A 14,366-nucleotide genomic window follows, 5' to 3' on the forward strand; every position below is an offset into this window, starting at 1 on the left:
TATGTAAAATGCTCTATTTTTGTCCTCTGCCGCATAAATTATTTCATCCATTACCATATAGAAATCTATCCGTGTAAACCATTCTTTTATGGTAGGGACCAGCGGTGACCTCCAGTGTACCGGTATTACCGCCTTTGCAGCGCCATTAAGATACTTTACCAAAGACTTTTTATATTTGTAGACTGGCATATTAGTGTCGTTAAGTAGCCAGAACCTTGGGCAATTTGGTAATTCAGTTCCCACAATCGTTTTGGAGATGAGAATAACCGTATCCCAAAAGGGTCTGATTGCCGGGCAATCCCACCAGATATGTAATGGAGTGCCCAAAGCTCCCTGACATCTCCAGCATAGATCTGAGACCCTGGGAATCATTTTTGCTAGGAGACTGGGACAACGGTACCACCTAATCAGTACCTTGAAATGAGTTTCAACCACTCTCACATTGACCGAACTAACATGGGTACGCTGAAATATGTTCCCCCATTCTGTTTCCGGTATGACTATGTCTAACTCTCGCTCCCAGTCCCTTGTGAATTTAGGTAGCGCTTTGGATGATTGTTCGATCAATATCTTATAAATAGATGATAGGGTATGCCTAGGGCGGTGTGCTGCAGTGCAAAGGGCCTCAAACTGTGTGTGAGTCCTGCCAGCCTCCTCACGGATTCCCCTGGAGCAGGCAAAGTGTCTCAACTGGATATGTCTCCAAATTTCCACATTAGGTAGACCCCACTTTGCCTGTATCTCAGCAAAGGGTATGACCCCAGACCTGCCCACCAGCTGGCCGACACGGGTGATCCCTGCCTGGATCGAATGTTTAAATGACTGTCTCGATAAGCCGGGGGGAAAGTCCGGGTTATCAAAAAGCGCCGTCAAGGGTGAGTGCTTTGTGGTGATGTTTGGGATATGATGCAGCTTTGACCATCTGGCCAGGATGGGGGATATAGTCGGGTGTTTAACAATGGGAAGAGAGGGCTGCCATGGGACAAGATCAATCACTGTCTTTAAAGCATAATCCTCAATCCAGACCCACTGCCTGTCCCCTCCTCCTCGTGACCAGTCTAGAACCCTGTTCAGCATGACAGCGTCGTAATATGTTGAAAAATGTGGAAGCTGTAGACCACCATCACATTTGCGTTTATATAATATGTCATGTCTGAAGCGAGGTCTCCTACCCCTCCAGACAAAATGTCAAATGGCCTTATGTAGTTCATTGAACCATGAAGTGGGAACATGAATTGGTAGCGTGTGTAGTAGGTATAACACTCTCGGGAGTAAGTTCATTTTGACGACATTAACTCTACCTATCAGGGAAAAGTCCTTCTGAAGCCAATCCCTCAGATTGGCGCGTATAGTCGCAGTAATAGGTAAGAAGTTATCTGCGTATATTTTTGAATTGTCTTTGTTTATGATCACCCCCAGATATTTGAGATGCGTGGGGTGCCAGACAAAGGGAAAAGCCGACTTCAGACCTTCAATTATGTTGGGTGGGGAGGAAATATTAAGGGCCACTGACTTTGAATAATTAATTTTAAAGTGAGATAATTCTCCAAAAACACGAAATTCCGACACCAGGTTCGGAATTGAGACGGTCGGATTCGTGAGGATGGCTAGAAGGTCATCCGCAAAGAGGGCTAATTTGAATTCCCTCTCTCCCACCCGGACCCCTGAAATGTCTGGGTTTGCTCTAATAGATCGCACGAGTGCCTCCATACATAGGATGAAAATTAATGGGAGAAAGGGGACATCCCTGCCTCGTTCAATTAGCTATATTAAAGGGTTCTGATAAGTCCCCATTAATTCTAACTCTTGCCATTAGATGAGTGTACAATGTTTGAATTCTCACCAACCCCACTGGCCCCAGACCCAAATGACTAAGTGTTCCCTGTATGAAATCCCAATCCACTCTATCGAAGGCTTTCTCCGCATCTGTAGATAGTAAAACGGTGGAAGATTTGGTAATAGTGGCATGCTGGATCAAATCAATTATTTTAGTAGTGTTGTCGCTAGCTTCGCGCCCTGGGACAAAACATACCTGGTCTGAGTGGATAATTTTAGACAGGAGTGGTTTCATTCTGTTTGCTATGAGCTTGGCATATAATTTGATGTCCACATTAAGCAAAGATATTGGCCTATAGCTTGGACAAAGCGCTGGGTCTTTCCCTTCTTTAGGCAATACTGTGATATGTGCTGACAAGGATTGGTGTGAAAAGTGAGTTTGGGCCGAGATCGCATTGAAGGCCTGGAGCATGAGCGGTATCAATTTGGCTTTAAAGGTTTTATAATAGGATATTATAAAACCGTCTGGACCAGGACTCTTCCCTGAGGGTGTTGTTTTTATTGCTTCCTCTAGTTCCTCGGGGGTGAAAGTGCCTCCAGCAATTGTATGGCGTCTGTGTCTAGTTTGGGAAATTGAACCCTCTCAAGGTAGTTCGCTATGCGTTCCTGTTTAGCAGTGCGTTCCGCCAGCGATATCTTCTTATTAAGGTTATAAAGATTTGATTAATATGTGTGGAACACCCTAGCTATGTCTGAGGAGGTGATGCAGAGTTTCCCGATGTCTGATTTGATGTGTGATATATACAGCTGAGCTCTCTGAGCTTGAAGGGCTCGGGCCAAAAGCTTTCCAGGTTTATCACCCCACTGGAAAAATTTATTTCGGCATTTGCGATAGTCCAGCTGTATCTTACCCAACATCAGCCTATTGAGGGTCTTTCTCACCTCCACCAATTCAGCCAGAGTTTCTGATTCTTTAGAGACTTTGTGCCTCATTTCAAGGGATTTGAATTTTTCCAAGAGTAAATCTCGGTAAGCTATTTAAGTTTATCCCTTGCCATCTATTTTGCAAGAGGAATACATGCTGGTAGAGCTACTGTTCTGTGGGATGCATTTCCATGTGGCCCAAAACAATGGAAGTGAGATATAGGGTGGGAGGAGGGAAAAAGGGGGTTGGGAAGGAGGGACATGGGGAGAGAAAATGCAGATGGTAGTTACATTTGAAAATAACCTTTTGGTACTTTAAACAGAAATAACAAACCGCTCCGGGAAAACAAGAGGGACCAAATATCGCTCAGGTCTCGGAAAAACTCTTGCGGTTCAGGGGGTACTGGGTGGATACAATGTCAGTGACAACTTTGTAATAGACTTCTTCTGTACTGCTATTTCAACTTATTGCAGGAATAATATGTAGCCTAACATCCGAAACTGATACAAGTGAACAAAACATTGGCTATGCTTTTAACTAACCTAACTTTACAAATGTTTTGTCTAACGACTGGCCTCAGGGAGCGGCCCCCTCCCCACCCCCGACCCCTCAGAGGTAAAACAATGAAAAGACACGGAGAGGTCCATGCCACACAGACCACAGGGAACTGATCCTTCCTTTCAGAGGCTTTACGACCATTCTCTTTACAGTCGAACACTGTTCACCTGTGGAAACAAATACCGGGAGGGGGAGAAGAAGAGGGGAGTAGTGCAACAAGAGGGAGAGACAAAGGAACATGAAGAGCAAATAGCTTATCTGCAAGGCAACTCTACTGTGTCCCATGTGTAATAGCGAAAGAGAGGCAGCGGCATATGCCTTCTTGAGTCGCCTCCCTGCAATATCAAGTCTCTTGAGACCGTTGTTAGTTGATCATGTGTTCTCTTGGTTTGGCTGATTTTGGCGCTTTTGAGGAGCCTTCTTCGTCCTGCCCACTTGTCGAAAACTTTCCACCCCCTGAGGGGCATCAATCAGTGTCAGACGTGAGAAAGACTCTTGCCATTCTGGGAGTGTGACCTTTGGGATGCCTAATGATGAGCAAAAGTCCGAAAGACCTGCTGGTTCCACCAGAACAGCTGATTTGCCTTCATGAACCACCTGCAGCTGAAAGGGGAAGCCCCAGCGATACTTCATGTTATTCTTCCGTAGCTCTTCTGTAAGGGGCTTTAACAACCGCCTTTGCTGAAGCGTGTGCCAGGATAAGTCCTGGAAGACCTGGATCTCTTGGCCGTTAAATTGGAGACCATCCAGACAACGCAGCTTCTGCAAAATCTCATCTTTTTGTGTGAAGTAATGTAAGCGGCAGATGACATCCCTAAGTCTTTCTGAAAGGGCCCCTCGTGGGCGCAGTGCCCTGTGTGCTCTATCAAAGGTGATGACATTCTCTGGTGGCATCTCTAGTACTTCATTGAATATTTTCGTAAGGGCGTCCACCAGACCTTGTATCGGAACATCCTCAGGTATCCTTATCCTCAAGTTATTTCTGCGGCCACGATTGTCCATTTCGTCCATCTTGTAGTGCATCCACTGTAAAGCCTTTCCCTGGACCGACACCGTGGATTCAAGGGTAGTAAATTGGCTTTCCTCTGCCTCTTTGCTCTCCTCCAGAGCCACCAGCCTGTGCCAGGTCTGCTTGAAGAGTGGCCACCTCGTGGCGAACCACCTCCTTCAGTCTGGTCTCCAACGTCTCAAAGTCCTTTTTGGAGAGGACCTCTTGTTTGGTAAGCAACGTCCGGAGCATGCCCATGATCTGGGACAGTTCTAACTGCTCTTTGACAGGAGGGGTCGCGGCAACCTTGGACGCAGCTACCTGGGAGCCACGTGGGGGTGATTGAGAGTGGCTGGAGGACGAATCCATGTCGCTTGCTTCCAGCCCGATTGGAGATGTCAGAAAAGCCCGTAAATTTGCGCGTTGAGAAGCAGCCGCAGGTTGTTTAGAAGCTTTCTTAGTGGAGCCTTTCTTATCTTTGCCCATCTGGGCCTTCAGCCAATATCTTTGATAGGTTACAAAAACTAATCTTCTTCATATATATATATTTTTTTATTTTTTTTAATTATTATAGTTTTAGTTTTTTCCCTTTCATGTGACCTCTGTCCAATCAAATGATCTTAGAAGCACAATTGAAAATGGTCAGGGGAGTCTGTACGTTACTCACCCTTCAGGCAGAGTTTTAGCGGTGCCGCGCTGACCGGAAGTCCAACGCCGAAAACCGGAAGTCCAGCTCCAAAACCGGAAGTCCAGCGCCAAAAACCGGAAGTGCGGCTGGCCGGTCACCGATGGAACTGGAGACCGCGGATGAGGCGCTGGGTGAGGGCCTAGGGCGGCAACAGCGTTGGACCAGGTGAGGGTCCCTTGCTTGAGTGTGCGTGTGTGTGATAGGGCTGCCGATGTAGGCGGTGAGTGTCAGTGAGGTGCCAGGTAGGCGGGGACCAGCCCTAGAGCCAACGGCAGGAGCTATGGTGGGTGAACGGCCGAAGTGGGTCCTTCTCAGCCCTGATCTGCTCCACAGGTCCCCCGATGTCTCTTGGCGGGCAGTGTTTTTCTTGGACGCGCCGTTCAGTGAGCTGGGACCAGAACGCTTCAGTGAAGCGGGCGGCTGTGAGGGAACTCTGGGCGCAGCTAATAAAGCTCACCAATGGCGGACCCGGGCTCCAAATGGATCTCCACAGTCCAGTGGGGTTCTGGCTTCCTCTCTTGCAAGTCAGGGGATTAGGTGGGGTCTTTTTATGGTCCAAATTAGGCCAGCACAAGCGGAGCTCTCTCCAACTGCTGCCATTCATGATGGCTGCCAGGCCACGCCCCCGGTCCATCTATTTTATACCCCTACATACCTAGTTATACTCTGTTAGAGTAATAAATCATCATCAGGGATTGAGCGCTGTCACTCTAATTTTTCCTAGGTTTATATTAATAACATACTGACTCAGAAACATCACTATTACATAGCAGACCTTGTATTTCGTCCAATAAAGGTTATTACATTCCACGATTGCGATTAATAGATTATTTATGTCTGGCAATCTCTGGCCTCCACGCCTGGTACTAGCAGCTTTGGCTGTCTCTTCCTCAGGTCACTACATCTCTGCTGGAGCTGCACAATTGTACGCTTGCAGTGAAATAGTAACAACAGGTACCTGCGGACAGCTTTGTACACCAGGTTTTTATCCTTATTGGTGATGTACCGAGCTACGGATTCGATACAAATATAAAAATAGTGCGTAATAGCCACACGTCACCATGTGTCCTTGCATACCCTTGCCTCTATTGCATTTTGCGCCATGTCCCTGATTGCCTGAAGGCAAAGGAGTATCCCTTGCCATATTGCAATCAGGTCTTGAATTTGGAGAGAGGCACCACATATAGTCTGGACATTTATCAAGTGGGAATGCTTCCGATTCAATTACATCTAAGCATTCCCACCCGACGGGACCATGGCTACATGTGTGCCATTTACTGTTCCTATGATGTGCGGAATGCTGGCTATGGTGGAAAACTGAGCTTTTGGGCACAAGTGACTCCTCTTCGAGTGGCAGATACAGTGGATGAAATAAGTATTGAACACATCAACATTTTTCTCAGTAAATATATGTTTAATGTGGCTATTGTAATAAAATTTACACAAAATGTCAGCAACAACCCTTGCAATCCACACATGCAAAGAAATCAAACCATTGATGTCCATAAATTAAGTTTTAAATTAAGTTTTTTAAATTAAGCTTCAACGTGTTTTTCTTCAGCAAAGGAGTCTTGCGTGGTGAGCTGGCATACAGGCCATAGCAGTTGAGTGCACTACTTATTGTTTTACTTGAAACAATTGTACCTGATATTTCCAGGTCTTTCTGAAGCTCTCCACAAGTTGTCCTTGGTTCTTGGACAACTCTTATGATAATTTTATTCTCTCCTCTGTCAGAAATCTTGTGAGGTGCACCTGGTCATGGCCGATATACTGTGAAACGATGTTCTTTCCACTTCCCGATTATGGCCCCAACAGTGCTCACTGGAACATTCAGCAGTTTAGAGACCCTTCTGTAACCAATGCCATCAGTATGTTTTGCAACAATAAGGTAGTTAAGGTCTTGAGAGAGCTCTTTTACCCACCATGAGATGTTTCTTGATTGACACCATCGTAATGAGACACCTTTTTATAGGTCATCAGTTGTGGCTGAACCAGCTGACAGTATTGCTTTCAAATTACTGATAGATTTCAGCTGGTGTCTTGGCTTTCCATGCCTTTTTGCCCCTCCCTTTAATCATGTGTTCAATACTTTTCCTTGTGTCATTTCACATTATCACACAAAACTTAATTTATGGACAACAATGGTTTGATTTCTTTGCATGTGTGGATTGCAAGGGTTGTTGCTCTTATTTGGTGTACATTTCATTACAATGACCACATCAAATATATATTTACTGAGAAAAATGTTGATGTGTTCAATACTTATTTCACCCGCTCTATATAAATTGCTGGATGCGCGACAGGAACATGTTCTGCACAACCTTCAGCAAACGACTGAAGGTGGCTAAGAACATTCCTACAGTGACACTCACTGTGGTCTGAAAGGACCTAGTGGCACAAATGTGCAATACCACCAACAGTTTTGTCAAAGGCGGTTTTGCTATTGGGATGTTGTGCATTGGCTTTAGGTTACCCTGTAAAATATGCAGGGTGTTTATAATGACATGAGGCAGGAGCTGAAAGCAACGGACAATCTCAGCATCTGACATCCCAGAGAGGGTGGTACGTGGCCAGAAGACACGCTTCTTAGGCCTGCAATAGTGGACAAGTTGCTGCTTTTGGAGGGTTCAATGCCTGTTGCTCTCCTCTTCCTTCACCTGTGCTATGTCCATGACTGGCTCTATGTGAGAGATGAATGGGGCAAATAAATAAATGACCTCATGCCTTGCAACAGTTGTAGTCTGTAGTCTTGTACATTAAAGATTGTAAACATACTTCTACCTACAACTGTCCTGGTCAGGGTCATTATAACTCTGCCCAAAAAAAAAATATCATTACATATAATATTTAAAAAACATTTTTATGACATTCATTAAAAAAAATTGTGTTACTACATAGGCATATATAGTAGAATACAGAGGCAAGACTTTGAAAAGCTTACACGAAAAACTTAAAACACACAACGCTAATATATGCAAGCAGGTGATAAACTATTCAACAGGCACATAACATTTTAAATCAGACAAACATTGGTAATGTAGCACATTACTATGGTATAAATGTATGAACACAAATGAAACAACAATTACAATTTAAATCATTCGTATTTGTATGCAGTGGTTGAAAAAAAACCATGCCTCTTTAGAAGAATAAGGTGGTTTAATACATTTTGTATAGCAATCCAAATAGCAATATCACAACATCAGCAATGGCACCATAGTAATCTCCCTCCAAATGGGTCTTATATAGTGGTGTACAATGAGTGTATGCAGGTGTATGCTGAAGGATGGGTCAAACTTCATTAGATGATGCGAGTGTGAAGCTTTGTTTGTTCATGGCTGTCACACATGACTTAGACTAGACTCAGAGCAAGCGTTAGCCTATATAGCTGAAAAACAGCGTACTTCTGTGTGCGCTGGATTTTAAATCGGATGTATGTGCAGGGGAACGCCTTTACACTACATTGCCTACATGTATCTACCACTTCCTCACCCTGTTCCCTCCCCGAAATTGTAGGCTGTCGTAAGTATCATTTGCACTTGAAGATGAATTGGATGTTGTCACCTTCACTGGCGTTTGGCCCATTTCTGGGCATTTGCAGATTGATTTTTGTGTATGATCCACACAAAATTAGCAGATAAGTGCCTTGATGAATCAGGCCCTCTTTCTCTCCAAATTACTAACTAGTATCAGTGGTCGAAGTCGAGTGTCGACGGTTGTATGCCATACCGCCACTTCCGCATTCATTGTGAAACTATCACATTACATTCATTTACATTTACATTACATTTTTCATACTACCATGTCAAAATTTCCATGCTGCCACTTATAAATTTCCACTTAGACCGACTAGTATGCACCTAAGTTACGTTACTCTAATGGTTCACCATCATTCAAACAAAAAAATCCCACTTCTTACCATATAAATTTACACATACAACTGTACTTTCGACTTCTTATTCCTTCTATCTTCTATCTTATCTTATATCTCATCTCCGTAACTCTTTTTAAAACTACCTTCTCCCTGCACCACTTTCTTATATTTTAGACATTTCCCGTGACTGGTTCTTGCTTCTGGAATTCTATCCTTCTTAAACTGGATCAAACTTTCTCACCATCTGTCTTAGAAATGAATAAACCTCGGATGATGTGCTTAGTAGAAATATTCATGTTATTGGACCAACAGTTAATTTTTCACTGAAAGCATTCACAAATCTTTTATTTTGGTTGAAACAAAAACAGTTTCAGGGTAAGAATTTTGTTTATAAGTTCAATTTCACTTCATTATTATTCTAGTCTTTTTTTAAGGAATTCATCATTTGACAATATTTTAATGAAATAGTTTAGCTAACTTAAAATTCCCTATGTACAAACTTTTTTTTTTTAGTTCATTATGCACATTTCAAATAATCAAAACCTGTCAAATTATGAGCCATTAACATTGTTTTGCTCACTCATTTCTAAATTAATTTCGACCTTTACAAAGCAATCATGACTAAGCTTATCATTCCTTCAATTTTTTTATTACATATTTTATTAATATTTTTGCAATAATCTGTAACGAAAGGGAGATGGGGATACAAAATAATAAATATACATAGCATTAGAAGAATGAACTATACAACAGACAATTTTACAGTACAGAATATGTCAATAGGGAAGATAACTTAGACTGAATTGGATGGAAGTACTGTCTGAGGGTCGAGGGTCAAGAAGGGGGGAACTTGGGGTAAAAGGAGGTTACATGGCAGGCAATGGGTTGTCGACAAAGTAAAATGTTCAGACGTTCCAGGTATTGGACAATTGGAGGGGGCAGACGTGTATGATACTAGTGATGTGCTCCAGTTTATGTTTTTGCCATATTTTAAAGATAGTTTCTTGACTAATGGGAGGGTCTACCTTTATCCAGTTAAGGATAGCAGCTATGAGGATGTGACCAAATAGCTTTTGCGTGTGCTTTGGAGTGTTGCTGGAATGTGTAAGGTGGATTTGCGTAATGAGTGTGATTAAGTTGCAGACTTCTTTCCACTAGTTTGTAATTTTGGGATATCTCCTCCATATATGAGACAAGGTGCCCTCCACTCCACAGCCACGCCATAGAAGTAGAAGCTGAGGGTACCAGCGGAAAAGCAGTTTGTGCAAGTTCACTTTTAAATGCATACAGATTGAGCTTTTAGCCACTCTCACGTTTTCGGCACCAGTCCTCTGGGCAAAGGGATTATCTCATGTCTTCCTCCCATCTAAGTTTATTGATTCACTTTTAAGTACTGTTAAAGCACATTTTGCCTACACATTTGTATATGTCTCCATTTGCCTACTCCTTATTGTATTTCACTATCTGCAATTTCCATTGCGCCAAACTGTCTCATGTATTGTAAGTCATAAAATTACTGACACCATATAAATAAACTTATATATACATAGTTGGGCATTTATGCTTTAAAAAAATAAGCTTTCAAAAAGCGACACATAAAAATAGCATATTTATGCCCATATGCCGAGATGTCCAGCCCTGCACCAATAGCATATGTGCCAGGTTTACGTCAGGTGTACTTAAGCCCACTTACACCCAATCAAATAAGTACAAAAAAAGTTTAACATTTGCTTCGATAGAGGAAAAGGCAATCACTATTAGGCTTGATTTAAATTTTTATAAAAAAAACATAATAATACATAATAATAAGAAGTAGCAAAAAAGAAATGTAAAAATGTGCCCGGAAAGATCATATGCACGGCCAATGAAGAAAGCACCTACCAGCTTTAGAGGTGGATTCTCAATTAATCAATCAGAAGCATTTTGCTAGTACTGGCAACTGTCATTATCATCAGTATGTATTTCCACCAGCCCTCGGGTGCAATACGTATAATGACAGGAGTCTCCGTGCAGTTCTGCCTCAGTTTGCAATTATGATTACTATTCTCGGTTTGCATTTGCACACCACTTCCCTCTGCCATCCTGCCCCTCCAAGCGTAAGGAGACGCAAGTACCAGATCTTCATACGGACTTCGGTGTACTGGTTTTTTTATTTGCATGTCCAGTGTATTTTTGTTTTTTACTCTAAACAAACTCAGCATGAGCCCCATAAGGCACACATACAGTCACACATTTTTGTTCACTCATTCTCATTTACAGGTTACAGTATAGAGACATAACTTGACATCAGGTGTGAAGGTCTTGCTAGAGTAGAAAAGTAATCAATATATAAAAAAGTGCCTATTTTGAGAAAAGATACAGATATATATTTTAGTGTATATGTGTAGTAAAAATGTCAAACGTTATTTATACTAAATGGTTTTGCTAGTTTCTGTTTGAATAAAAGCCCCTTAAATCCTAAAATTAGAATTTGAGTTTCTTAACCATCAAAAGTATTATATATTGATCAACTGCAGCTCTCTTAAAAAGTAAAGAATTAACTCTTCACACCATAACTGAAATCTGAAACCAATGCTGCATTTTTAAGACAGTAGCCAATGAGATCTCACAGGTCTATAGCTAGGAATGCAGTCATTTGAGCTACTGTGATGGCACAGACCCTATCTCAATATAAGTCCATAATTTTACACAATACATGTCAGCAAAGCAAATCAATTAGTCATTCTGTGTTCATTAGAGAGCACTTCCTTACTAACATGGCCACTTGCTGTACAGGTATGAACGAGATCAAAGGGACTTATTTCTAACGTTTTCAATATTTTATTTATGCTATCTGGCTCATTGTTATACAGACTTCGATATCTAACAATGTCTTATAGTGTCCATACTGGTTCTTTAAAATGTTTTGGGGAACACACAACACATAAAATTAGAATAATTTGGACCTTTGAGTTTTGGTTTGTTGCACAAAGCCAGTTCTTCACTGCTATCGCTTTAAGTGCATTTAACAAATTTTGAATTTTAATATTTGAGAGCTCTAGTACATGGTTTCATCTTCAATAAAAACTCAAGGTAGTCAGAATTTAATCTATTACAATAAGCAAGACTCTTTAATTTAAGAATTTTAGACTCTCTTGCTGCAAGAGAGTCTAAAATTCTTAAATTAATGTGTCGCCAATTGTTCTGCTAAGACAAATCACACTGAGAGTGAATGTCAATGAGAAAAAATTAAGAACCGAAATGAACAGCTGCCAGAACAAGTGAAATAGGCCTTGCAACACATGATTAGATGAGATATAGAAGTGATATAACCAGCATATTTTATTCTGTGATATTGTATCTGAAAATGTGCAAGAAATATCTACTCTCTTACTTTTTAAAAGTGATAAATTGAAATGATATAGGCTGTAAACCAGTACAGTGTAAGCCCAAATAAGTTATATATGGAGATTTTTATCAATTATACAGACTCAGGTATAGAAACAATTATATTAGTATACAGAGATGCTATGCTATTTAATGACATGTTAAATAGTGCATGTTATCATCCTCTACTACCTAAAAATGCTTTATAGGCTTTATTTTTTGCATTAAAGTGGAAATTCTGCTTAATTTTGACTGTTTCTGGTAATGCTCGACCATGCTTTCCTATGACCTGAATGGGTTTTCTACCTTATTCCCCTTTTATTTGTGCTCAGTGTATTTTTCTGATGAAAGTCATGTATTTACCGCAAGTAAAAAGTCCTATGTATTGAAGTGTGGTTGGGGTGGATTGAGGACATGATTGGATAGGTGTTGAGCTTGCCTAGGAAGATCATTGGACGGTGGAGGCGTGTGCAAGTGCAGGTCACGATAACACTATACACCAAAGGCGGCTCTTACAGACCTTCAGACACACGCATATATGCCTGCTAGGAGGCATATGGTTTGCATCTGTTATAGGGCAGGTGCCAGTACGCTCTGATGATAATGACATTTTGTAAACCAGGTTCCCATGCTGTTGATGCAGAGGTGGACTCATTTCTAGAAGAAAACAGTTCTGCCTATTGATGGGCAGAAATACAACAATTTTCTGTGCTCTCGTTTAAGATTAAGTTACTTACGTTTTGCATCCAACTCTTCGTCAGCCTCTCTATGGCTTTTATGATGATGATGATGATCTTTTGTATATACAGATTGCGTAGTATTGTTCATTGGTGAGATCATGACACAATCAATTCACACATGAAACAGCATGTAAAGAAGGCCCTGCCCAAATGAACTTACAAGTTAAGTTATGTACCCAGAACATCATGTCCAAGAGAGAGTGTGCATCAAGGGATTGTAAAAGCCAGACCTCTCAGATATACAGTTGCAGGTCTATTCTGAAACAATGCCCCATCTGCAGGCTGGACCTTAGTCTTTCCCAAACCCCACTACCCTATCCCACAAGAAAGAAAGATTTTTAAGCTGGACAATGAAACTTTAATGAGAATTTCAGTTTAGAGGTAGCAAGACAACATTCCTTGATGTGAGAATCTAGAGTTCATCCTTCAAACCTCCAGGAGCCCTATTGATTGATATGTTGTTTGTTTTACTGTTTTACTCCAGTTTTTATTTTATTTCTGTCATGTAAATATTAACTTACTGTATATCATTTTATAATACCTTTGTATAAGAACTGTTACTATAGTATCTCAGACTAAAACCTTGCTTAAAGTACATGTTACTGAAATCTATGGGATTTATTTACATAATGTGCTGCTTAAATAAGCAATCCAGTGTGACCTATGTCCCCTTCATTATATTTTTATATATAATAAAATGGTGGTGGCAGTGAGTTAAAAGTGTGGTATGTTGATGTATTGGATATGCAGTATATATATATATATATATATATATATATATATATATATATATATATATATATATAGTCATTTGGTGCTTTGCAGGAAAATGACTGACATATAGATTATCTGAATGTTGTTCAGACTCACAAGCACATCATGATCGGCCTAGGCTTGGAAAGCTGTAAAACTTGTGTGTCACCAAATTAGACAGAGATCAGATCGGCCCATTTGTGGCCAGCTTACTAAATTATTTTTACAAGTCATGCATGGTGTAAATATGAGAGCATATCAAACAACAGTACTTAAAAAACCTGCAACTTAATAAATGCTCATAATACATAATCTTTTTATTATATGTTATAGTGCCTTCCTTCTGGGGATTGGTAAATTCCGCCTGGAATCTGTGTGCAGTTGGCAAGAGGCAGTCTCCTGTTAACATAGAAACTAGCCATATGATATTTGACCCCTTCTTAACTTCGCTACGCATAAACACAGGTGGACGAAAGGTAAGAGTTTGCTTTTAGTGCCGAAATATCTTGTATGTCTAAAACTCATACATGTGCTCTTTAGTTAGACATTAATTCAAGCAGCAGCATCTTTGCTTTCAAGCCCTAATGACATTGGTACATCTTGGGCAAATACAGATTTAAAAGCTACCATTTTTGACCTTACTTTGGAAATACTAGAATGCTTTACTGTATACCACTTTTTGTAAATTATTCTATTAC

General features: G+C 41.0%; 1 protein-coding gene across 2 annotated transcripts in view; it reads left to right on the top strand.

Annotated features, from left to right (window-relative positions):
* CA10 (carbonic anhydrase 10) overlaps positions 1-14,366 on the top strand; it is a 259,553-nt gene that overhangs the window by 159,100 nt on the left and 86,087 nt on the right. For both annotated transcript variants that reach the window (XM_075216760.1, XM_075216759.1), the window contains one exon: positions 14,002-14,144. In XM_075216760.1, coding sequence (XP_075072861.1) covers positions 14,002-14,144 — 143 coding nt within the window. The remainder of the gene's footprint in view (positions 1-14,001; positions 14,145-14,366) is intronic.

This window comes from Mixophyes fleayi, chromosome 6 (genome assembly GCF_038048845.1).
Source record: "Mixophyes fleayi isolate aMixFle1 chromosome 6, aMixFle1.hap1, whole genome shotgun sequence".
In the NCBI taxonomy this organism is placed as follows: domain Eukaryota; kingdom Metazoa; phylum Chordata; class Amphibia; order Anura; family Limnodynastidae; genus Mixophyes; species Mixophyes fleayi.